The sequence below is a fragment of the Hydra vulgaris genome, chromosome 05 (assembly GCF_038396675.1).
Source record: "Hydra vulgaris chromosome 05, alternate assembly HydraT2T_AEP".
Lineage (NCBI taxonomy): Eukaryota > Metazoa > Cnidaria > Hydrozoa > Anthoathecata > Hydridae > Hydra > Hydra vulgaris.
This window is the reverse complement of record NC_088924.1, coordinates 18,260,001-18,286,826: the sequence shown is the minus strand read 5'-3', so window position 1 is coordinate 18,286,826 and position 26,826 is coordinate 18,260,001. Positions and strand designations below refer to the sequence as shown.

The 26,826-nt window shown below is 27.5% G+C and overlaps 1 protein-coding gene across 1 annotated transcript in view; it reads left to right on the top strand.

Moving 5' to 3' along the window:
* The window catches only part of LOC136080649 (uncharacterized), a 273,327-nt gene that overhangs the window by 95,090 nt on the left and 151,411 nt on the right, over positions 1-26,826 (top strand). Inside the window, exon 4 of the mRNA XM_065797575.1 lies at positions 15,499-15,633. Coding sequence (XP_065653647.1) covers positions 15,499-15,633 — 135 coding nt within the window. The remainder of the gene's footprint in view (positions 1-15,498; positions 15,634-26,826) is intronic.

Sequence of the window (26,826 nt, the reverse complement as noted above, 5' to 3'; positions counted from 1 at the left end):
AAATAACAAAAAAAAGTATCACCGTTATCACAATGTAATATATGCATAAAATACATATATAAATGCAAATATAAAAAAAAAAAATTTATATATTTATAATTTTATTTTTTTCAAACTTTTATTTATTAAAAGTGAGATAAAACATGAACATCAAAAAAAGGTATAGATTCAGATTAAAATCAAAAATAAACATGATCAAAAATAAAGCAAATAACAAGTAAATAAAACGAGTGACTTCTCCTATTTAAAAGTTTCAGAAGAAGTCTAGTTCGTTGTCAATTATAAAAAGTTTATTTTTTATTTTATTTTTAAATTGATCAAGAGAAGAAATTTTTTTAACTCATTATCCAATAACGTGTTCCATAATTTAGTTCCTCTGATTGCAATCGAGAACTTAGTAGAAGAATAATATGCTTTTGGTTGAATATACTTGTTATTTGAAAATCTTGTTGGATATAAATGATTTATTTTTTCAAGAAATGAGTTAAATAAAATGGGTACCATTTTATTATCTACTTTGAACATAAATATAAGAATATAATAAAAATTAAGTTAAAATACGTTGAGTATTTTAAATTTATTAAAAAGAAATTTAGTGTGTTTGTTGTTGTTGTTGTTTAACATTGAGCTATTTTTGCTTTTTGTAATTGTCGCTAAAATCAAAATGTCTCATTCAAAACCAAGTGCAAGTAGAAAACGTTAAAATGAGAATGAAAACAGAGTTTTTCAATCAAAATGGGAAGTGCTATACTATTTTACAAGCATTAATGAAAGTATTATTTGTCTGATTTGTCAACAAAAAGTTAGTGTGCCGAAAGAATTTAATATCAAGAGGCATTATAAAGCTCATCTGGAAAAATTTGAAATTTATCAAAAAGATAAAAGGACAGACAAATGAAATGAACTAAAAGCCAAACTAAAAAAGCAACAAATTATTTTTCATTCTGTGAACAAATCAAATGAACTCGTAGTCAAAGCAAGTTATAATCTGACACATTTAATTGCATTATTCTAGACAAAGTACTCAAAGCATTCAATTATCTGAAAATATTTCAATTTTTGGAAAAAAAGGGCAAGATATTTCAGATATAAAAAATACCAAGTTTCTTCAAGATTTAGCTTTTCTAGTTGATATCACAAAACACGTAAATGATCTGAACATTATTTTGCAGGGAAAGAACAAATTGGTTACCACAATGTTTAATAATGTCAGAGCTTTTCAAACCAAGTTTTTACACTGGGAACTCCAAATTGAACAAGAAAATTTGGTACATTTTGAGACGTGCAAGTCTATGAAGCTGCAAGACCCAAATTTTATGTTCAGCAGCTACACAAAAAGTATAAACAATATAAAACAAGATTTTGAAGTTATGTTTCAAGATTTCAAAAAATGTGAACCAAAGTTTGCTTTGATCACCTCACCTTTGATCAACTTTGATATTGAACTAATTAAACTTTAGTGTGATTCTGTTCTCAAACAACAATTTACTGATGTTGGTGTACCCAAGTTTTATTCATTTTTACCACCACATCAATTTCCCAAGATGATTCAATTTGCTTGTCAAATATGTGCAATGTTTGGCAGCACTTATCTTTGTGAGCAACTTTTTTCACACATGAAACGAATAAAACCCCTGAGAGGTCCAAGCTTACTGATGAACATTTGTCTTCCATAATGAAAGTGGTAGATAGCCAAGACATAAAACCAGACCTTATTAAGCTTTTAGCGAATAAAAGATGTCAAATTTCTGGAAAGTCCAAAATTTTATAATGTTTGTTATTATTATTACATAATACTCCTTGTTGATTTTTATTGTTCTTATTGTTCGAAATAAATAATTCAAAACTAAACTTCTGTACTTTTTTTAAATAATATTGCAGTGATTTGATAAATTTTAAATATATGTTTATAATATTAATCTTGTTTACTCAAACCTTAGCAAAAGTACAGTTTGGGTTGAAGAGTTACACTTCATTCATCAGAAAAATTTAGTATTAGCTTGAGCGGCCCTTACATTTCCTTAGGCTAAAGAGGTCCCCATACCAAACTGAGTTTGACATGTCAGATATAGTTAGCATACTTATATAAACAATATAATATTTTGTTTATATAAGCATGCCAATATTACGCAAATATTGGCGCAATATTGTATTCGTTGGCCAACATTGCCCAAGATACAAAGGATTGCGCTAGTATTGCATCAATATTAATTGCTATTTGAGATATAGTTTTTGTGCAGACTGGTTTGACTAGGTACATCCATATTTTTATATAATAAATATTATTTATACATTGTTACTGAAATTAAAAATAACGTCGACAAACGCTTCACAAATATCTTATGATAGGATACATTTGGCTGACAAATACAAGTAATTATATAAAGTATTATGCACAAACAAACTTTTAAAAAAACATTAATTTAAGACTCATCAGAATGAGTCCCGTTTTGAACTTGAATTCCATTCTGAATTATTAAAAATTCTGAAACTAATTCCATTCTAAATCATCAAAACGCATTCCATTCTTGAAAATCTTTTTCAATTTAATTTTTATATCATTGTTGTAATTCTTTTTCATCTTTTGTTTTAACTATTTTTAATTCTTATTCCATTGTCTTTTTTAGTTTCGTTACGTTTTCCTTTTTGTTATCCTCTCTTTTAATAATTTGTTTTTTATATTTATTTGTTGTTTTTGTATTTGCTTGATTTAAAGTTGTTGTTTTTTTCATCATTATGTTCGAACTTGAAAGTTCTTTCAAGTCGTTAAAAACGTCCAGCTTGCGATAGCGCTGTTATTGAAAATCTTTGGGATACTAGAGGATGTCAAGGGTAGAGACCGATAATATTTTTTCTTTTAAATCTTATATCTTTCAAAAATTCTTCTAGATGCTCTGCCCTTTAAACTCCGTGGCCTCCCGGTACGTGTCCATTGTGTCCGTGAGTTTACCGCCACTGATTGTGATACCAATAGTTTCAAATGGTTTGCTATCAAATAATGATCTTATTTTGATCTTGTGATGATTTCATAACCACAAATAAGTTTTTTTAACTATGGTTGTGAAATCGGTATAAGATCATAATAAGATAGTTTCTTGATAACAAAATCATGGAAACTTTGAGGGGTTTGGCGATAAGACTAAGATTGTATTCTTCTTGCCTCAGTCGCATGTCTACATTTTATGATGAATAACTTTGTTAACTTTTCTTTATGGTGAAATACATAATAACATTAGTATTAACTATTAATATCATAATTTCATCAAGTTTATCTGAATTTTTGACTAAAAAATGCAATAAAAATTTTAAGTCAAAAATTGAGATCAATTTGATGTAATTTTGATATCAATAGTTTCTCAAGGTTATTTATTAAGTAATGATCTCATTATGGTTTTATGCTGTCACAACTACAGTTAAACGTACTTGACTATGGTTGTGATATCAGTGTGAGGTAATAATAAAAAAATTATCTGATATCGGAGCATGATAAATTTTTGATACAATATTAATACCGCATTGAACTCATGTGTTGGCTCGGAACGTATCGAGGTATAACTGTATATACTTAACAAAGATGTAACATTTTTATTATACGCAGCAGTATTATCTCTCATTCTGATTTTCTAATATAAAGAAATATAAATTTTTCATGACAAAGTTAACAATTGAGAAGAAACTTTTATATAAAAGTAAAGCATTACAAATAGCAATATGAATGGTAAACAAAAATTTATAGGGTTTAAAGTTTATTTAGTTATTTTGTAAAAAAAGTTAGTTATTAAGTATAAATTCTAGTAAAAAAAAAAAATTTAGTAAGAATGTTTTTAACGAAACAGTGGGGAAACGTTATTTTGCTAACGTTATTGCAACAATGTAAAAAAAAATGTTGTAACAACGTTACATTTGAGCTAAATGACATCGTAAAGGCGTTAGAGCAACGTTAAATTTTAAGAAGAAAGACATTATTAAGATGTTAGGCAAAAGCTATATCTTGACTGAAATGACGTGAAGCCAATGTCTCTTCTATCGTTGTTTAGACGTTGGATAATGGCATAAATGAAACATCGGTCAACATTGTATTGACGACGTTGGCCAAACGTTGTAAGAAAAACGTCCTCCAACATTTTTCTAACATTTTTTATGTTAATTTTACACTGCAAAAAACAATAAGGCACAATGTTACACTGTGTAACATCGAGCTGTAAAGTTTTTTTTCTTTTATTTATTAAGGTCATACAAGATTATTATATTAGTCCGGGCAAACAATTGAATACGGAAATTAATAGACTAAAAATAAATAAACATTGCAATACTTCTATTTCAAAACTTTGAAATTATATACAATAACTTAGAGTAAAACTAGTTTGATTTCTTTCTTTGCAGATTTTAACTCTATCTCAAATAAGTCGCGTATTCTTTGTTTGACACTAAAAGAGAAAATATATGAAGAAACATAAAGTTACAAATAAATATAATTAAAAGCATTTTTATGAACGAAATAAAAAAACATTCGGAACGAACAAAGAGAAATACCAAAAATACCAAAAATTGGACTAACTTTCTATTTGATACTCACCTGAGTTTTTCTGCTTTCGAAAGATTGACTGCAAACCGTTTAGCAACATTATCTGAAATAGGAAAAACAATCCCTCAATAAACGGCAAAACTAATGAAACTGCTTCATAAAATATTTTTAATTGAATAAAGAAACAAAATTTATTTAAAACACACAATCATGACATAATGGAAAAAAGATATATTTCTAGTTTTACTCTTAAAAAGATATATCTTTGTGTTTGAGTACAGATCTCTGTAAAGTTTTTTTTTACAGGGGTTATTTTGGCAAAGGCAATATATTTTCTTATAACTTGAATTGTATGGTACAATAAAGAAACTAAAATAGTACATTTCCACAAAGTGAAGAATCAAAAATCGTTTTAATAAATAGCTCTCTTTAACACAAGTGATTACTTTGTTAGGTGTTTTTTCTTCCAATCCGAACTACTTATATTTCACTTAAATGCTTGACGATTTGAGCAAGTGGGATCTTCTTACCAAAAACCAATAACTTCAGACTCAACAATTTTTAAATGAAAAGGCAGACTTATCAAGAGGTGGTCATTCAAAAAGTTATAACAAATGAATTAGGTTATGTAAATTGTATGTTATGAATGTTAGACCATAATAATCCACAGTCCTAACAATCCAGTCTTAATAATCCAGTCATCCAAACCAATTTAACAAAAAAATAAAAACAAAAAATAAATAAATAAAAAATAGCATCAATACATAACCAATGTATTGATGCTGTTAATTTGGTTTGTATCTTCAGTATATAGGGACCAGTATACAAAAAAAATTAACTGTATAGCCTTTTATATTTTAAAAATCTACCAGTGATCTAGACTTTCTGACAAAATCAGATGGCTTTTACCGGATAAGTCATTTGACTTTTCGGAAATATGGTTAACTTGTGATATATTAGTGCGAATAATGGGTTCAAAGCAGAAAAGTGCATTAAACTATTAGAAAAAAAAAACTTGACGAATAAAAGTCTTCATCTACACAACCACATTGTGGCTATAATGACCGACAGCTAGCTAGTGTTTTGAAAAAAGTGGGACAGTTGCTGGCTGCTAATCAACAATTATTTTTTGCCTAAAAATGTGAAAATATATGACAAATGACAAATATAAAAAAATAAACTTTGTTTACGTAAAAGTAATATTATAAAAACAATCTGTTTCTTTTTTACACCAGGGTATATTTAGAAGTTTCGAACATTAAAAAAGTGTAAAAGAAAAAATAATTTAAATTTCTTTTAATATAAATTTTTAAACATATATTATTTTTTATATTGAAGTTATATAAATATTGTCTAATACTGCTATATATATAGTTATTACTTCCATATAAATAATTATTAAATAATCTCTTTTTATAAATACTACTAGTTACATAAATAGTTATTAAATAATATCTTTGAGGTATGAAATAAATAAGTACAATAGTTTTTCTCTTTTTCACATTCTTATTTTATATTTCTGAAAAGTGAAGGTCTAAGTGTTATGCATTCGGTTATATTTTAACAAAGCTTATTGAAGCTTTCTTCTTTAGAAATAATTAATGAAGTATCAAACTGTTGTTGTTGAATAATATTCAAATTTTGTTTCAACGCGAAAAAAAAAGGATAAATAAAATACATCTACAAATAGGGAGTCAGTATAATATCTGTTTGATTTGTTTGTATTATTAACAAATCATTTTTTAAATTAGGATTTTTACGAAACTAAACTCATTATTATCACTAATAGTAACTAACTCCTCATCAATAATTATATTATTCCCATCTATATGTTCAATAATGTAATTAATTGAACATATAGATGGGAATAATATAATTATTGATTATAAATAAAAAACACAAAACAGACCTTAATTGGGTCTGTTTTGTGTTTTTTTTCCTCTAGAAATATTTTACAAGATGCAATTATCGTAACTTTGTGATTACCAACGCGATCAATAGGAAGCTTCATTGGTTTACGAACAGGAATTGGAATATTCCTTTTTAAATGACATAGCAGTTCGATATCTAATGGAGGAATCGGAACTCCTTTTTTTTTTTTTTTTTTTTTTTTAGGTGCCCCAAGAAGTCCTGACGGTCTTGTCACAGAGCACCGCGGAAGTTCATTTAACCGGGAAGTTCACGCCTCCTTCCTTACCGTGACGCGAAAATATGTCCAGAGGTCGTTTCGAACCTGGATCTCCTGCTTATATAGCAAGCGCTCTAACCACTGCGCTGCGGCCGCACATTCCTGATTCTATAGTTCTTGTTTGATTAAGTTTTTTAATCAGACTAGCAAAAGTGTTATATACAAGAACAATTTCTTCTGAATTTTCCTCAATTTCAAATGGTAGGTTTTGAATTGTTGTGAGCATTTCCCTAGTATCTACCCCAGAGTAAACACTTGTAACTTTTTTAGAATTTTCATTCCAATCTTTAATAACGTCTAGCTCTTTTTGATGTGGAATTGAACTTTCCGGCCTATTAAATAGTGGTTTTTCGTATGATGCTTCATAATCATCAGCATCTAAGTTTAAGTACGGTGAATTTAGATACAATGATGATTAAGCACTCCATGACCAAGCCGGGTACTTTCTAAATACTTAAAAAAAAATGTTTGCATGGATATGCAGTTGATATCGAATTCAGACAATACATTTTGGCATTTTAATCTCATGTCATCTCAAATGTCAAAAATTTTGGCATTGTAATCTCATTGTTATCTCAAACAATTCAAAATTTTTAGTAGCTGCCTTGGTAGAGCTTAATACAGAAAAAACTCCATGTTTAATCATGGTTATTCCGGACAAATCAAGTTGTCTCAAGTTGGTTCTCAACGTTAAAAAAGCTATGACAATGTTTAAAAAAGCTATGAGGATGGTTGTAAAGATAATTTGACACCCAACGTGCATACTTCTTTAACGTGCATCCATTTTAAAGTTAAAATCAGTATAGCTAAATGAAATAACATTCATAGTAACAAAGTTCTTTAATATTTTGTAAATGCACAAATATTTAAGCTTTTATTACTTTTGTGTGTTACTTTTAAAAGTTGATACAGACTTAACGAAACTGTAACAAATGATACCTGTCAAGTTTATCACTATAGAAGTCATCAATGAGCAATAGTTAACATTCCAGTCAATGATGAGTTTTTATGTCGCTGTAAACAAGAATATTTGAAAGGCTCATTTTGTCTTTCCACACCATTGTTTGTAATGCAATTAATGAGAAGACGGTCTTGCATGCACCACCAAACCCACCTCTAAATTAAAAAAGGCTTTTCTTTAAACTTTTTTTTTTCAGTTGAATGTAAAAAAATCAAATAACTTTTTGTAAAACCATCCTGTATTTTGACAAAAATATACATTTATGCGGTAGTGGTGTAGTGGTAAAGCGCTCGCTTCATAAGCGAGAGGTTCCGAGTTCGATCCCCACCACGTCCCTGGTAGTACCGCGCTCAACATGTTTCTCCGCGCAGCAGCCTTGTTCGTCAAGGTTTGTGTTTCGGAGTTATAGAGTTGAGAGAGGGTTATAACCACTATTAAGTAGCCTCCTCATCTGTAGTGGCCTTCTCGCCTTTGAGGAGGTGAATAACAAAAAAAAAAAAAAAAAAAAAAAAATAAAACGTCTAACTTGCTTCTACAATATTTTATATTTTACAAACTTTTTTAATTGCGAGCCAATACTTTTCTATACATTGTTTAAACTTAGTAAAGCTTTGTTGACTTCAGAATTCAGACTGTTCCAATATTCTTTGAGCATTCTCTCCCTCGTCTCTCGACATTAACCAGCAATTCGTCTTAAAATACACAAAATGTTTTCTGTTAGAGCAACCACTTGATAACTTTTTTAGCTAATGGTTCAAAGACAGTTCTCTGTGAAAAGCACATGTAAATAACTTACATCCTAAAAAATAGAGTCAAAATAAGTTGATGTATTGGATGTTCGTATATAATTTTAATATTTCATTTAATTAAGTATTAGTTAAAATATAACATTTCTATCAAGTTTCAAACAAAGTTAGGAATAGAATGAACCAATAATTAATAAAAATGTCCAACAATCGAGCTAAACTGATGATAACAAAGATTATTTATTACTTCATCTTTATATGGCACTCATATTTAATTTTAATACAATCTGGAAACGGCAGCCAAATTTTTTCTTTAAGTAAGTCTTTGGTCTGGGTTTTCATAAAAAATTTTTAAATTTTATAAATTCATATATTCCGCGCGAATGCAAAAATTAAAAAAACAGTCATTATTTCCCCATAATTACTTTGTATTACAAATAACATTACTTATAAAAGATAATTATACTTAATATATATACAAGTATAATTTGTTTGTTTTTACAACATGGTGTTTTAAGGCATTTTCAAATGATTTAAAATAAAATTTCCCTATTTATTTATACAACAACTTTTGGTTACACAAAAATTGCAGAGTTTAATACATACACAGTGTCAAATTTAGTACTGAGTCTTCATGAAAATCTTTAGACTATGCAAAATAAATTGCACCGATACAGCATATATAAGCACCAGTTTACAGAAATATTTTTTTTTTAATCCAGTAAAAGTTATTTTTGTCCGAGTCAAAATAATTAATAAAACATGTTAGGTATATTCGAAAAACAGTAAGTTTATTAAAACAGAAATTCCAATTACGCTACCAAAAATCTAAAGCCTTGTTTTTATAATTGCCTGGAATGTTTGAAAGATATTTGACTCAAATTAAATCGTTTACATTTCCAAATTGAAGCAATAGGCCAATTGTAAAACCAGTCTCCTGTAAAAAGAAAAAAAAGAAAAAAAAATCCATTATTAGGCCATAAAATTGTACATCGAACTAATAATGTTTAATATACAATTTTTAAAAATGTTTATAGTTCATTTTCTGAAGCACATGCTGATATTCTGACAATTCAATATGCAAATTAATCAGAAATTAAAGTAAAATAAAAACAAATAAAAAAAGTACAATAGGTTAAACATAAAAAGATTTATAATTAAAAGTTTATATCATTTACATTAATAAATCCATACGCCGCGGGTGCTTCCCCTGTATATCTACCAGATTACATAATAAGTTTAGGAATGAAAAAATGCATTTGCAAGAATATAAAAAAATATGTCAATCAAGGTCGTTAGTTAATGATTAATAAAAACCCATGAAAATCACACCAATGTGTAGTTCCCATAAGTCGACATTTCGTGCAATTTTTTTAATATAAATACGACATTCTAGAAGAGTGGAAGCAACATCTTGCAACCAGATGTCTATCTAACAATAACCTGTTTTGCCAATCAGGATAGAGTAATTGTTCTAGTACCGTTAAAAGTATTAGCATCAAAGATTTTTGAGTTACTTCTTACCTTAACTCCAATTATAAATTAGGTGTTTTTATGTGTAGTTTTATTACTAGCTACTTTGTTTGTGGTGAATCAATGTTTGTTTAAATGTTCCAATCCGATGTCAATTAATGGTCAAAAAAGTAAATTCCAGTCATGTAAATTTACTAAATTAAATCTATTTATCAACAGTATTTTTGCTGAAATAAAAAAAAATGAAAATGTTATGGAAAAAATAGTATTTTTAAAATCACCATAACTACACCGTGTTCACAAAACTTTAAATATTTATAAAAGTAATTGTTGCTTTCCAGATAATATTAACAGTCAAAAATATATATTATACCTGAACTTCCAAAGCTCCTTGGAGTGGAAAGGGCAGCAAACCTAACAGAATTGATGATTTCATAACTATGAAGAAATCGAATAGCTTCTTAAACTGAATCACAAATGCAGGGCTTAGTGTTGTCTAAAACTTTAAACTCATTGAGATATTAAATCATATTAATAATCATATCAAAGATTTAAAAAAAAAAAACCTTTCAAAGGTTTTTTGAAGATATTGTCTTCTTCTCCTTTATATAATGTATTAGCAATGTCTTCATAATCGTACAAATCTGAACCAGAGCTAAAAGAAATTCAAGAACAATATGTAACTTTTACTATTTTACTTCAGTGATTTTGAATAATAATTATAAATCATCAATAAACATCGTGATGAGGAGGGCAAATAAGTAAAACTAATCATTTAAAAGATATTTAGTTTTAGAAGCTGATAAGGATACATGTGGCAGGGCTAAAATAAAATGCTGCAAATTCAAGTCATTGTGTAACTAGTATAACAAATACCAGGTTCTGTAACACCGAATTCCAGACCCCATGTTGCAAAAATAAGAGCATGGCTTATAACATAATTTTAAAAGTAAAAATTTTTAAGTTAAAAGTAAAATATAATAAACAATATAAAAAAAAAGATTATTTGTTTTAAATTATTTATAAAGACATTTGAAAAACTTTATTATATATTATTTTTTTATTAGTTACTAATAGTGTCATTACTTATGTCATTATGACATAACAAAATATGTAGAAGTTAGTCCATGACAAAGCCCATTTTTTTAATTCCCAACTTGTTGACTCTTGCTTTGAAAAAATTTCAGGAAAATGACTGAGATAGTATTGTTATCAAATGAGATCCAGCGGTTGATTACATATTCCAAGATAAAATGTTATCTGATTTGAGTCAAGGAATTTATGCTTTACCAAACCAAATAGGTTGCCTTTATTTCATTTGTAAGCGAGAGGTTCGGAGTTCGACTCCCACCACGTCCCTGGAAGTACCGCGCTTAACTTAGTTTCTCCGCGCAGCAGCCTTGCTCGGCAAGGTTCGTGTTTCCGATTAAAAGAGTTGAGAGAGAGTTGCAACACGAATAAGAACTAAAAAATAAAAAACACAAAAAAAAAAAAAAAAAAAAATGAGTAGCCCCCTCAACTGTAGTGACCCCCCTCGGGCCTTGGGGAGGTGAATAATCTAAAAAAAAAAAATTTGTTTTTCGCTGATTCAAAGAATATTTTAAACAAAATTGTATAAAACCCATACGTTATCTTGCATACTTCTTTTAGATCAGATCTATTTTATTGTTGTTTAAGTGCCCATAGACCTAAGTATTGTCTGTATGTGAAAAGTGTTTCACTATAATAGTCAATTTGCTGAATTAATGTTATATTTTTAGATTACCTTTTTATCTTTGACATAAAAAGATGAAAAAGTGATGTGAAATATTCCATGTGTGGATTTACTGATGAATTATAAAGTTTCAACATATTAATAGAGTACCGTCATACGGGGCTACTTGGATCCAAATTTGATACATGTTTGATGTTTGTGGTTCTCTCTCATATTCATATCAATGTAAAAAAAACTTGTTGTTGCTAATTCATGGACTTATAAAATAGTAATGATTATTGTAGAGAAAAAAATTTTTGGGTGGACTTCGCCCCCCTTTTTTTGGGACTTAAGGTTGGATTCAAGTAGACCATGTTGTGGGTCTACTTGAGCCCATAGTGTAAAAGCCCTGTAGTGTAGTGTAGCCATGACCCTTTTGAGGTTTCCGGCAAATCTCTCGGGTAGCTGATGATGTCTTCTAATAAAAGTTATTACCCATTCGACACTTGGGAGATTTTCCTTAAAACATTGAACATCACTCCCTAATCAATCTAGATAAGATTTCACAATAATTCAAAGATCAAATGAGGTCAGTGGGTAGCCAAAAGTTGAAACTTTATTTAAGAGATCACAAAATGACTGTTCTTCTTCAGGTGTGAAGACAACTGGATGCCCTGCATGTTTCTTTGTGATAGTAAGGTGTCGTCTTCAAAGAGCTCTCTTAATGCTGGAACTGCTGATTCTAAACTGTTCTTCAGCAAATTATTGACTCATAGCTCCACGATATTAATACAGGCTTGCTCTAAGTTTTGATTGGTATAGTCTTTGTAATCTCTAAATCCCAACTTTCTTTTATATCTGTTAACTATTCTGGTAGAACCAGTTATGATAGCACGAAGTATACGCATATAGGTTTATAACAATATATAATATATAATAGCTTAACCAACAACAATATATAATAGCTAAACCAACCATTAACATTATTTAGGTAAACATTTTATAACCTAACAAATATTAAAAACATAGTTAAAATAACAGATATATCAATTCCTTTTAAATATATTATCACACTTTGGGGTTTAATGTTAATGGAAAGCAAATTTAATCATTTTCAAACATAAGCTGCCACAGTGACATTTGGGTTCAAGTAGCCCCAATTTTGAACTTCAAAAATAAATGCAACTTTTTTTATCAAAATAATAAAAATAAAAGACAATTATAATTGCCATTTTGTAGCAGCTAATACTTCTTTTAAGAAATGTATAAAAAAAAATTTTTTTTTTTTTTGATCACTTCTTGCAAAAAAATTTCATCCTTTTTTTTTTTGTTACTTGATTTGAGTAAGTGTATAATTAACTTATTTACTTTCATACCAAATAATTCTATAGAAAATAAATTTTTTTTTATATACCAAATAATTTTATAAACAGATAAATCATTTTTTTTTGGGTGCAAGTAACTCCGGGTAGCTCAAGTAGCCCCGCATTATGGTACTCGTTGGTTGCTGTATCCATCAAGTCGGCATGACATAACTCCGTATTAAAAAGCATCGTTTTAAAATTAACCATCTTGAATTAGGGGAAAACAAACTCAAAAATAAGTAGCGGTTTGCTGAGTTTTTTTAAATAATAATAAAAAGTTGGTAGTATGCGCAGTAGGTTGCACTAACAACATAACTAAAAATCTAGAATTTAAGTATTACTAAAGATAAAGTACTTAGAAGACTGTGGGTTGAATACGATAAATCGTGCTGTTGATTGTAGTGTATTTAACAAGAAATGGTCTCCTAACTTTTCTAATGTTTGTTTGTTCAGCACACTTTATTACTGGTGGGTTACTTTTACTTTACATCTTAATTTAGTATTTGCAAACAAATATTAAAATATCAGTTCTTTTTATACCCTAAAATAACCAAAATAATATGTAGACAACAATGAAAGACATCATTTTATTTAAACAGAGATTTGAAAGTATGTAAAAATAAAGTAAAACCACCTAAAAGACCTATGCTGCAGACATCTATCCGTTGTTTCTTTTGATTAACTTTCAAAGTAACTGTAGGACATAAAGTTATTGTTAAATAACGTTTTCTTGACTTCGCGTATAAGAAAAGTAACTTGTTTTCCCCCAATTCAATATGGTTACTTTTGATTTTGTGTATAGTCACGTGATTCCAACTGGATATTTAAATCAAAAAAATCCAATTCTTAATTATTAAAAAGCACAAGTCGTTTTATAGAATTACTTTCCTTATTGACATTATTTTATTTACAAGAAAATGCTAATTAAATCAAAGACAATGAAGAATTGAATGTTATTAAAACAATACACCATGATATTGACAAAATAACAATTATAAAATCACAATAAGACTACCAATTTTAAAAGGTTGTGTCTAGATCGTATCCCACTTGCAACAATTTTATGGTACATTTTGCCAAACAATGCAATAGTGGACTGGAATGCTGCCTCTCCATACCAAAACCCTCAGTCGATGTGTATTCACTTCACCGTACCTATCCCTATATCAGTCATTACATGTACATTCTACTGCACCTATCCCTAAATCAGTAGATATATGTACACTCACTACCTTTATCCCTAAATAGTTTACTGTTTGGCTAATTACCAAACTCATTAAAATCATTGCGAATGGGATATGATTTAGACACGACTGTTTTAAAACAGATATAACAGTGGCAATTAAACAATATTGCAGTTCACTTTAGTTCCATCGCGGCTCTTGATACACGTGTTTTTGATAAAGAATCTTTTTTAGCATATTTTGTTTAATTTATTTAAGTAATTTCCGCATAATTATGTATAATTTTCAAGTAGACTTTGATCGCCTTTTGAGTGATACCGCTATGCCGATGTTGGAACATATTTGGAATTTAGTTAATTTTTAACCAAAAATTTTTCAGCTCGAATTGTTCGCGCGACTTTCAAAACTAAATGTCGTGTGGACTGCATAAATATGTTTTACATTTGAAATTGTTACTTGCATTAATATCTTTCTTTTTAGCTAGAAACTTTGAAAGTTAATAAATATATCTCAAGATATCTTATTTTTTCTTTTAAAAATTGACATTTTTGATTTTCAGTCTTAAAACCTAAAATAATGAACTAACTTTAAAATCTCTAACTAAATATGGCCCTAACACATGGTAATCATTTATCATATACATCATTTATAAAAAAGTTCCACAAATATCAAGATATAATTTAAAAAATGGATACACTTTGTTTTCTTATATATCACATTCAAGTTAAGCGCAAAATGTTGATATTGATCGGTCGATTAAAATTTAATTGTTATTTTTACATGGTTTCCACTTACTATGACAGTAAGAGTGAAAAAACGCACTAACTGGAAATTAAGAAATATTTGAACAAAAATTAATGCCGTGAATGCAAGTTTCTTCTCTGAACTGATGTATTTTATACTTATTACTATATACTTTTAATATATATTCAATTTAGTGTCAGTTTTTTGAAATAAATTAATTAAAATTTGAGAGTCTAAAAATGCCAACATTTTTAGAACTTTTTTTTTTTACAAAAATTTGCATTTTGAAATTGTTTTGTTTTTTGCTTTTATAGTATATTCTATTCTGTAATACCACAGTTTGATACTAATTTTTAATAAATGGAACTTTAACGTCAGTTATATGTGTTAATTACTTGAATATTTCTATTATTCCATTAATTCTTTATTCATTTCTGATATATTTCTTTAAAGACCTTTTTTTAAATTGGTATTGTACCTACTGAAATTAAAATTAGTTTCACTTTATGAAAATAATATGTTAAATACATTTTATCTTATCAATATTAGTAATGAATAAATATTTAGTTTACCTGCAGAAGCATTTTGTGAATGATGCATTTCTTTAATTTGTTTTGTAGTTTTTTGGTCACAATGGAGTGAGTGGTCACAATGCGACAAGTCCTTTATTATAACTCGAACTCGCTATTGCAGCAATAACCAATGGTTAAATTGCACAGGAAATAGTAATGAGTTTCAACCATGCAGTAATCCAGGTAAAGTTGATTTTTGAATTATTATTTTTTTAAATAATGTGTTTAAAAATTGTTCTTGCAATGAAGTACTTAATTAGTTTCAAAATTTATAAAGACTATTATATCATATTATATTATACAACCTGAAGTGTTAACACTAAAATAATTGAAGCTCAATTAAGCTAAAATATTGAGCAAGTTTATTCTTTACCAGCATTTTGAATTCATATTTAAAAAACCAAATTTTTATTCCTTTTTTCATATTTAAATTCCAAATTTTCATTCCATTGCACAAGGGGTGAGGAAGTGTTGTAGAGTGTGTTGTAGCACATTCTATGTCAAAGTAACTATTATGCAGCTTATATTAAAGATCTATAAAAAAAAATTGATTGCAAATTGCAAAGCGCCATAGCCATTAGCAATCTTAAAAGTATATTATTTGAAGTAATCACATTTGCTAAATTTTACATTCCTGGGTTAAAGATTTTTATGAAAAATGTTTTCATTGTGTTTTACAAAAATGTTGGCACAAAATAACCTGTTTAGATGAATATTATCTTTTGTTATTTGTCCATCAAATTGAGTGAAGCCAATGTTAAAATTAACGCGTAAAAATTCAAATTTTAAACCACAAGTATCATCAAGCTGGCCCGCTGCAACTCTTTATGACGGCTGGGATCAAATTTCACTAGCGCCCCATTCTACCCAATTCATCAACCGAATTTAAAAGTAGACAAATAGACGAGTAACTGACTTTATTATATTTCTAGTAAATGTAAGCTTGGTGTAATAGCTATTCTACAGTTTTCTTCATAAGAAATTGACAATCTGAACTTTATTCATTGCAATATTTGTAATAGCTTCGTTGTAGCACAGAAACTTTGTGAGATTGTATTCACTAGCAGATTGGTAAACCAGTCTTGAGTCATTGTAGATCTTAGTGTTGTCTTGACTAGACAAAACTTACTAAACGACCGCTCATCTTCAGTGATGGAAAACGTAATCATGAAAAAAAGCGTAGCAAACAGTATATTGATTTGAATAGAAAATGTAGACCCTTCTGGTAGATCTTATTCAATAGCTTCATTGAAGCGAGAAGTTTTTTTGGGCCAGAAAAATTGCAATGCTTTAAAGTATTCAGATGACGAATTTCTCTAATAAGTTTCTTTTCATCGGCATTGTTCACAAAAATTTGCGCCAAAGTCATGCATTTTTCCTCTAGTCTAGGTGATTAACTTCTTCACTCAACCTACTATCAGATTCTATAAGCCATTGGGAGGAAAACCTGTTCATCAAACTTCAGCGATCAAAATAAGTATGATCAATTTAGTATTTCTTACTGTGGTCCATATCTATGTAAAATAGTAAAATAGTTATACCTAATATTGATTTTTTTTATTAATTTGACTTATTATTATTTCAAAAAAAAGTTAAAATAAATTACTTTTTCACTAGAAAACATTTTTATATATATCTTACAATTAACTATTATTAGTTTTATTTTAAATCTATTTCCTTTTTTTTAATGTATATAACTTCACGAAGGTTGTAAAATTATACTGTTTAAATATTAATTAAACTATAAATTGTGCAGTGCTTCGTGATAGGATCTATATGATATTCTTGAAGTCCTTCCATTAATCTTTATATTCTATTTGTAAATCTTATATTCTATTTGTATTTATATTCTATGCATTGTAAAGAACAGTAAAAAAAAAAAAAAAATATGAACAGAAGATTGAGCAGAATGAACATCGGATTTAAATTGATGCCATTTTGATCCAAAACGTCCACTATTACCTTGCCTTGAGATTTTTTCCCCTGAGTAAACTTTCCTTAATTGCCCATCTTTTATTGACATCATTGTAGACAAATTGGAGAACTAGGTGATATACTCAGTTAACGAGAATGGAATAGTAAATGGCTGTAACCTCTTCAATAATGTCACCATGGACGATACATCCGCACGCTTTGATAAAATTCATTTTGAGAACTCCAACCTAAATTTCTTTTCTTAAGATTTTGTTGGCAAAACTTCTTCTAATAATAACGGAAAAACTTCTTCTAATAATAAAAGCTATTGTTGTTTTTTTCTCCCTTTAGAGGCGGAATATTTTTTTCTTGAAACTCAACATTTCGTGACGTTAGACCTATTTCCGGATTTTTGAGCTTGGATAGATTAAATGCTTAAAAAAATAAAACTATAGGAGACGGCATATAAAAACATTTTTATAACTTATATTTTCTCTACAACTTTTTTACATATAACTTAGATTTCAATACAGTAGAAAAACATTATTCTGTAGTGCATAAGGCTATCAAGAACTCAATTTTTAAAAAAAGTGGAGATATAACAAGTTAATTCTAATGTCACAATTTATTGTTTTGTACGTAGTAAAGAAACTATGACTAATCAATAATTTTTTGATACTCTTTTATTATAAAAATTAAGAAATGTATTTAGTTAAAATGATATTTAGCAAATCTAAAAAAAAAAATATTAGAATGCCAAATATAAAATCTACTTAACCACATTGAATACTATTCGATTATCCATATATTATATGTATGTATATATATATATGTATATATATATATATGTATATATATATATATATATATATATATATATATATAAATATATATATATATATATATACATATATATATACATATATATATACATATATATATATATATATATATATATATATATGTATATATACATATATATATATATATATATATATATATATATATATATATATATATATATATATATATATATATATATATATATGTATATAAATGAAAAAGTAGACAAATTTTATTCTTTATTTCGTCAACTTTAAGCAAATGAATATTTGTGTTGACACATGAGAGTTTATTTAAAATATACCTTTAGTACTAAAATTAAGTATGTTTGTAAAATGTTATTTTACGCGTGAATTTATTTGCATAATCGGAATTAATTTAGCATGAAAATGAAGCTAACATGTTCAAATTGTTGTTCGTTAGATTTTATTTTTTATAAAATATATATATTTCGAGAAAATAATAAGAAATGTTGTAATTTTAACATAACGTAAGTTAACAAAAACATGATAGAGTTTTGTTTTTTCTAAAATTTAGCTAAAAGACTTTTTTAAAGTTTTTTAATAATATTTGCGAATGAATATTAAAGGTTACTTTTTTACATTTAAAAATTTTGTACAACGATGCTTAGCAAGAGCACATTTTTATTTCAGATTTGTGTAAAATAAGTTGAAACTACATGCATTTACGAGTTCTGGCACTTTTTTGTTAAGTTTTTGTTTGCAAAATGAATTACGTCATTACGTAATTCTTATTTTGTCCTGTAGGTATGACAAGGTTTTAAGTGAAACTTTTTTTATTAGGAGAATTTAGAACAAAAATCTTTTTTTAATGTTAATTAAAATTATTTACATCGTTTTTTAATTTGTTTATGTATTCTTATTTTGGTTGACACATAAATATACATAAATAAAAATAAGAATTACTTTAATATTTTAATGTAGTCATTAAGAAAAAAAAAGGAAAGCTTCATTTGCTATTGTCCTAATATAAAAAAATAAGTAAAAAAATTTTTTATTTTTGTTTTAGTAAAACAAATCGTTAATAAATGCAATTAGGGGTCATCCATAAAGCACCCCTGAACCCCTCTCCCTCCTCTGTGATAGCAGTTTTTACGTCAAAAATATTTTAAGAGATTTTAAATGTCAATACTTTGCATTTCAAAAAAAAATTTAACCTAGTGAAAATAAGGCAAAAAACATCATTTAAATAAGAAAAATTTCAACAAGCCAAAGACTTTCTTATTTAAATGGCGAATTTTTTCTTATTTAAAGTACGAATAAAGTTGTAATACGAAAGTAATCTTTTAAAATTGCTCTTGGTCTTGCAGAAAAACTGTTTTTGATTTGAAAACTTTCATAAATGTTATGAAAAATTACCCAGGAAGAGTGCCAACAGATTTTAAAATTTCCTTTGTCAGGCCCGTAGCAACCAGGGGGTCATAGGGGCATTTGCCCCCCCCCCCCTTCCAAATTATTTTTAAAATAAAAAGTTTTAAAGTTAGTTTTTAGAAAAAAGCAAACGATTTCAAATTAAGATATAAAAGAAAAAAATAATGGAAAAGACCTTTAGATATGTGATACCAAGTTTGGTGCATTTGTTTTCCTTCGAGACTCTTTTTTCTTAATTCAGTTTCTTGGCATTATTTCAATATATTATATTCAAATATTTATTTTAAGAGTAAACAATTTAGTTAAGTAATTACGATGTATATATATATATATATATATATATATATATATATATATATATATATATATATATATATATATATATATATATATATATATATATATATATATAGTTCTACTAAAAGTATTTAATAAAAAAAACATAACAAAAAGACTAGTTCACTTTACCCCAATTTGACGGAGAAATGAAGGATAAAGTGAACTAAATTGGTATACAAACTAAAAACTTAGCTGTTTTATATCATGCTAAAAACTACAACTTTTGTGAAGCAGCATTATATTATCTTCAAAATGTATATAAATAATATAACTGATATTCGCATTAACAACAACAATTCTTAAATTTAGTAAAACCTATCACAAAGTTTGATAACGTAATTTTAAAACTTCCGCAAAACTCGTTTTTTAAAGTGGCTTTTACATCAAAACAAAAGCTACATTTTAAATTTAACTTTTTTTAAAAATTTTAAAATGTTGAATTAAGCAAAAGTAATGCTAAATTACTAAACAAAAAGTTTTTTAAATGTAGTTATATTTTAGTATAAAAAAATAGTTCACTTTACCCCAGTTTACCCTATATGTATAACATAAAATGACATCTGTTTTATACTAATAATGTTTAAAACATGTTAGTTATGAGAGTTAAAAGCATTTAATTAACAATTATATTGATTTAAAATTGATTTAAAAGAAAATGTTAAATAAGATTTATACAAGATATTAAATAAGATTTAAAGAAAATATTAAATAAAATTCAAATAAGTATAATAATAATCCATATTCATATATATATAATATGTATATATTATATATATGATACCATAAGTGTAATAATAATCCAATAATTCAAATAAGTATATAGAAACCAAATAAGATTTTACCAATTTAAAAATATTTGATAATTGCTTAACTCCAATTGAATGCACAGTGGGCCAAGCTGTGTCAAAAGTCAAAAATCTTATGTTCTTAAAAAACTTTTTTTTCAGATATGGGTATAGATACATCATAGCTTTTCTGAAACAGAAATTGTTTTTTTAGAATCTTTTCTTTCACTGAATATGAACTGGTATTGTGGTTTATTCTCCTCCGGCTAATTGACATATAAAGGCCACATTATCAAGGCCCACAAAGACAAGTTCATATAACGCTATATATATACATATATATATATATATATATATATATATATATATATATATATATATATATATATATATATATATATATATATATATATATATATATATATATATACATATGTATATATATATACATATATATATATATATATATATATATATATATATATATATATATATATATATATATATATATAAATATATATAAATAAGAAAAATAGCATATAGAAACCGGACAGGATTGCACACGATGTTAGAAGGTGGAATATGCACTGTTAGTTAGGTCACCTAACTAATGTATGCCGACAAAGTTTCAAATGGAGTTCACTTGATATGAAGGTATTATCCTCCGCCAGCTAATTGCCTTGTGGAGGCCACATTACCAACGCCCGCAAAGGCAGGTTCTACTCCTTAAGGATCATCATTACCTGCTCGACGGATCAAGAGTAAACCGAGTTTGGGAAGAATGAAGTGGTATTAGAGTGAAAGACAGAAGTAGTTGTGTTAGAACAATAGCATAGCGAAAGTGGACAGGAAATGCACATCATGTTAGAAGGTACAGTGGAACCGATAGTCGTACCGACAAAGACTTGAAGAGTTCACTTGACATGTATCCTTTTTTAAGTATCTTTATCGTCTATAATGCAAAAAATACTAGCCTTCTATATATATATATATATATATATATATATATAGAAGGCTAGTATTTTTTGCATATAATGTATGGATAATCGAATAGTATTCAATGTGGTTAAGTAGATTTTATATTTAGCATTCTAATATTTTTTTGTACAGTTATTTACTTGTAAAAGTAATTTTGGTTATAATTATGTAAAAAATTAACATCAAAATGTGACACGGCGGTTATTTTTAATCGTTTTTCTTCCAATTGCTAAGATTTACGAGAATTAACAAAATTATTTAGAATAAGATGTAACATAAACACATTTATTACCTGTTTTATCTGTTGTAAGCATTCTTTTTCAAGTCAAAAAAAAAGCATGTCCATAGAAAGTGGTAATAACTTTTGGGTTGAAGAAGAACTGAGGGTTCAAACATGCGAACCCAGTGAGACTAAATAAATTATTAATGGTGTTCATAGTGAAAAATCTTTTGGGGGAGATGATATGATTGATATTGTGGAGTGAAATATAGGTTGCCATCTGGTGTTGGCTGGTCCAATGATAGATGGCTACCTTAAAGAATTTATAAAGTTTTTCTACATAAACTAGCATAAGCAAACAACTGGTTTAGCTCCTCAGTTTCAATTTTTATTCCATGGGGAGTTATGAAAAATATATATAACTCTAATGAAAACATATGGGTATGCTTGCACTATGCTACAGACAAACAGTAGCAAAAAAAAACTCTGAATGATTATAGGTATGCGACATGAAAATTTTAAATTGAATACATACTAGATTGTTATATATCATTAAAAAGAGCTTCGATACAGTATTTTAAAGGTGAAAAAATTATCAAAATACAACATACCTACCAAAAGTTATGACGTGTTAAGAAACAATTTTTCGACATATGGGTTTGTTGAAGAAGCGATTTGTTGAAGAAACTGTGGTCAAAATTTAATTTTCCTTCCCTATAACTAGGAAAAAAAAATAGGTTTTTTTTTATACAAAAAGTTGTTCTTGTTTCATTTCACCAAGAAAATATTAGAAGTGTATCTTATAGTTAGTGTGGATGTGGTGGTGATGGTTTAATACAACTGAGTACAAAAAATTATTTTTTATAAGCTATTATAACAATCATAACAAATTAAATTTATATTCCACAATTTATATTCACATGCTCCGCCATTTTAACTAAGAATACATATTTCGTTAAACTAAAATCAAAATTTTATTTTTATATTCATATTTTTATCTTTATATTCATATTTTTATCTTTATCTTCATTTTTTTATCAAAACTGTTATAACAAATTAAATTTGTATTCTACTTGATTTCAACATATACTAGTGGTGCATAGATTGACATATAAGGTGGGGGGAGGAAAGGGAAGAAGGGAAAATAATCAAAAAAGTAATATTATACAGTTGCTATCAACGGAATACTATGACTATTTTAAAATAAAGAAGAACACCTGTGGTATTTATTTTGCAAATTTTATTACTTGCAATACCTTTTTTACCAATTAATTAAATTACCCAAAAAAAAGTGTTACAAACAAAAGAAAAAATTTTGATATTGGTATATAATTTATAACCATTTTAAAACATCTGAATATAGTTATATAATCTACAAACATTTTACAAAGTTTTAATTTGCAAACTTACCTGTAGCATGTTTTTTTTGTTTTGTTGTTTTTTTGTTATTCACCTCCTCAAGGTCAAGAAGGTCACTACAGATGAGGAGGCTACTTAATAGTGGTTATAACCCTCTCTCAACTCTATAACTCTGAAGCACGAACCTTTGATGAACAAAGCTGCTGCGCCGAGAAACAAGTTGAGCGCGGTACTACCAGGGACGTGGTGGGGATCGAACTCGGAACCTCTCACTTATTAAGCGAGCACTTTACCACTACATCACAACGGCATGTGTAGATGGAACTAAAGATTGAAAAAAAATATATATATAATAGTTCGAATACCATTTAGTTTTATTTACATATTTAATGAATACACTTTATTGTTATATATAATTACTTAAAAAAGTTATAACATGCGATCTTTAGTTTTTTCTTTGAATCATTTTGATATATTAACTCTCTAAAATTTTACCAAACTCTTAACTATACATATCATTAATATTCATTTTACTTACTAATGTGATTCGATAACTCATCTAAAAAAATATGCAAACAGCTAACAACCAACAATAATACAAAGACAACTCTTAAAAGTAACTAGTACCACCATCAATAGTAAAACTAAACTTATAAGACAAACTAATAACAACAACAACAACAACAACAACAAGATATATATTTTCCTTTTTTAAATCATACAATAATATTATAATAATAATAATAACAAAAAATTTCATAACTTGATTGTAGTAAGTATAAATAATTGCTTAATAAAAAAATAAAATAAAAATATATACATATATATATATATATATATATATATATATATATATATATATATATATATATATATATATATATATATATATATATATATATAAATGATAATAATATAAAATAATATAATAATGAGTAAATTAATTATAAGTATTTAATAATAATAACTAAATGATTGATAAGGATGGTGTCACTCAAACAGAATTCTGATCAAAGGAGTGACGTCAGTTTTTAAATATAATATGATTAATAATAAGCATACACACATAGAACATAAACAAAGTAAACATTTAAAAATCATACTTTGATGATAATAATAAAAAATAAACAAACAAGAAATTAATGATAATAGTTGTAGTAATCGTAATTTTAAAAAATTAGAGTATATTTTAAATATTTAATTAAAATCATGCCAATAAGTTAGAATAAAATTGTTTTCAGAATTTTTTTTAATTGGTTGTGTTTTAAATTAAGACAAGTCGATAAAGGTTGTTGGAATTATAGTTTTTTGAACTCATTCACTATGCATACAAGACTCTTGTTCCATTCACAAATGCACTGATAGACAACAGAATGTTTACCATACTTCTGAGTTTTAAATGATGGTACACTAAGTTTTCCATTATCTAGTAGAGTATGTATGTATTATTCTACTTTCTGTAAAAAAGTCTGTTATAGAAGAAGGTAACTTTTTATTAAGAGAGTCAAAAACAAAAAGAAGATTAGCAAATTTTACAAGCGCTGGAAAGGTTGGAATTTTTAGTTTTTGAAAGATTCTGATGTTTCTGACTTAAAAGGTCGGAAGTTTGTAATTCTTATGGATTGACGTTGAGAGGACATCAACTTTTTGATGTGATAGTTGCGATTTTGACCCCAAACTTGACAACAGTAACTAAAATGCGATAAAAATAATGCACATTAAATATTCTTTAGTGTGAATTTATCAACATAATGACGAATTATTAAAAGTGCGCCGTTAGCTCGAGTTAACTTCTTGCGTCGCTCATCAATATGAAAATTCCACGAGAGATTGCAGTCAATCAAAACACCGAGATATTCAATAACTTTTCTAGAATATAACCGTTTATTATTAATTTTAATTTGAAATTTAGAATTGTTGTTTTGATTGTGTTGTTTTCCAGAAGATTAAAAAAAGATAAGTTTAGTTTTTTTTTATGTTTAAACATATTAGGTTAACATTTAACCAGTGAACAATAGGGTACAGCAAGAATTTTTTTTTTTCTAAAAGCTTGAGAAAAAGTATATTCTTATGTAAAATCAAATTTTATATAGGGTTTACTTAAAAATATTTTTGATCGGAAAAAGTTTTGATACCCAAATTTGCACTTTTAGAAATTTCAAAATTTAGTAAAATCTTGTTTGTCACATTTGTCCTTTATTATGTTTTACATGTCCTTCTTTTTCATTGCGATGAAATATTAAATGCAAATAATGTTTTTAGACCAGTTGCAATTTTTTTTGATACTTGTTTCAAAGTCATTATCTTGCATGAATCCTACCAGCAATGCAGATTCTGGACATTTCAGGAAAGGGGGTCTTTCATTTTCAATGAGGTTTAAATGATTAACAAATTTGCTTATAACAGTTGTTTTTTTTGTTTCATTAGAAATAAAGGTGGTGCCAGTGATGCCGTTTCCCCAAAAAACAGGAAGTTTATTCCATCTTACTCAAATAATATTTTGATAACACTACTATAACACTATTAAAAAAACAATAAACGAAATAACATATCTTTCAAACCTATTGACATTGAAAATTTATTAAAATTTCTTTCTTTGTTTTAAAAACAGGTAGCATTTCTCTATGTTGAGCTCTAGCTCTAATATATTCATCTCTTGCATCTGGTCCAACTAATGACATAGATGCTACTGTCACTTGTTTTACAGCACGCTCGGTACTTTGAGTATGAACTAAATGTTTTACAGCACGCTCGGTACTTTGAGTATGAATAGAAGAAGTTATTAGAGGTGTCAATTTTAGCAATACCAACTTATCTTTAGTGGGTAAACAAGTAAAAACAGGTTCTTGTACTACACCATTTTCCCATATGACTAGCTCTTGAAGAGCAGTTGCTTCAAAGTTCAGATTAGGTGTTTTTCTTGGTCTGATTTGCATGTCTCTAAGGATATCATTACCCCTTTGTTTCAAAATTCGGTCAACTGCAAAGTAACGGCCTTCTGCATTATTACTACATAATAAAGAGATTGATAAACTTTCATGGTTCGCATACCAAGCGCCTAACTGGATGGTGGGAGTCACAATTTCATTACTATAACAGGTTGATTTCTAAGAATTCCCAACTGAGACAGAATGTGATTGGAAGAAACAAAATAAGACAAGCAACTCAAGATTTTTTTAAATTCTGATCAGTTAAGTCATGCTTCCTTGTCCACATAAAGATTATTCTCATGCCAGTAGTGAGCCATTTGGCATGACTTAAGGGGCCACATTAAATTTTTCAAAGATTAGGTGGCAATACACCGATCTTAACTGCTTTACATAACTTGTTGGTTTTTTTTTATCTGTTGGCATTTCTTGGTATTGTTTCTGGAATGTCAACAAAGCTCTCTCCCTCTGGAAGAGCTTTAAATTGAGGATTGTACTCCATTTTATTAACATCAGCAAGACATTTTCCCGCAGGACCTACCAAGCCAGTACTACATGATGTTAGTCCATCAATTCCTTCTATTAGGTGACGCAAAAATAATTCGTTTGAATGAATCATG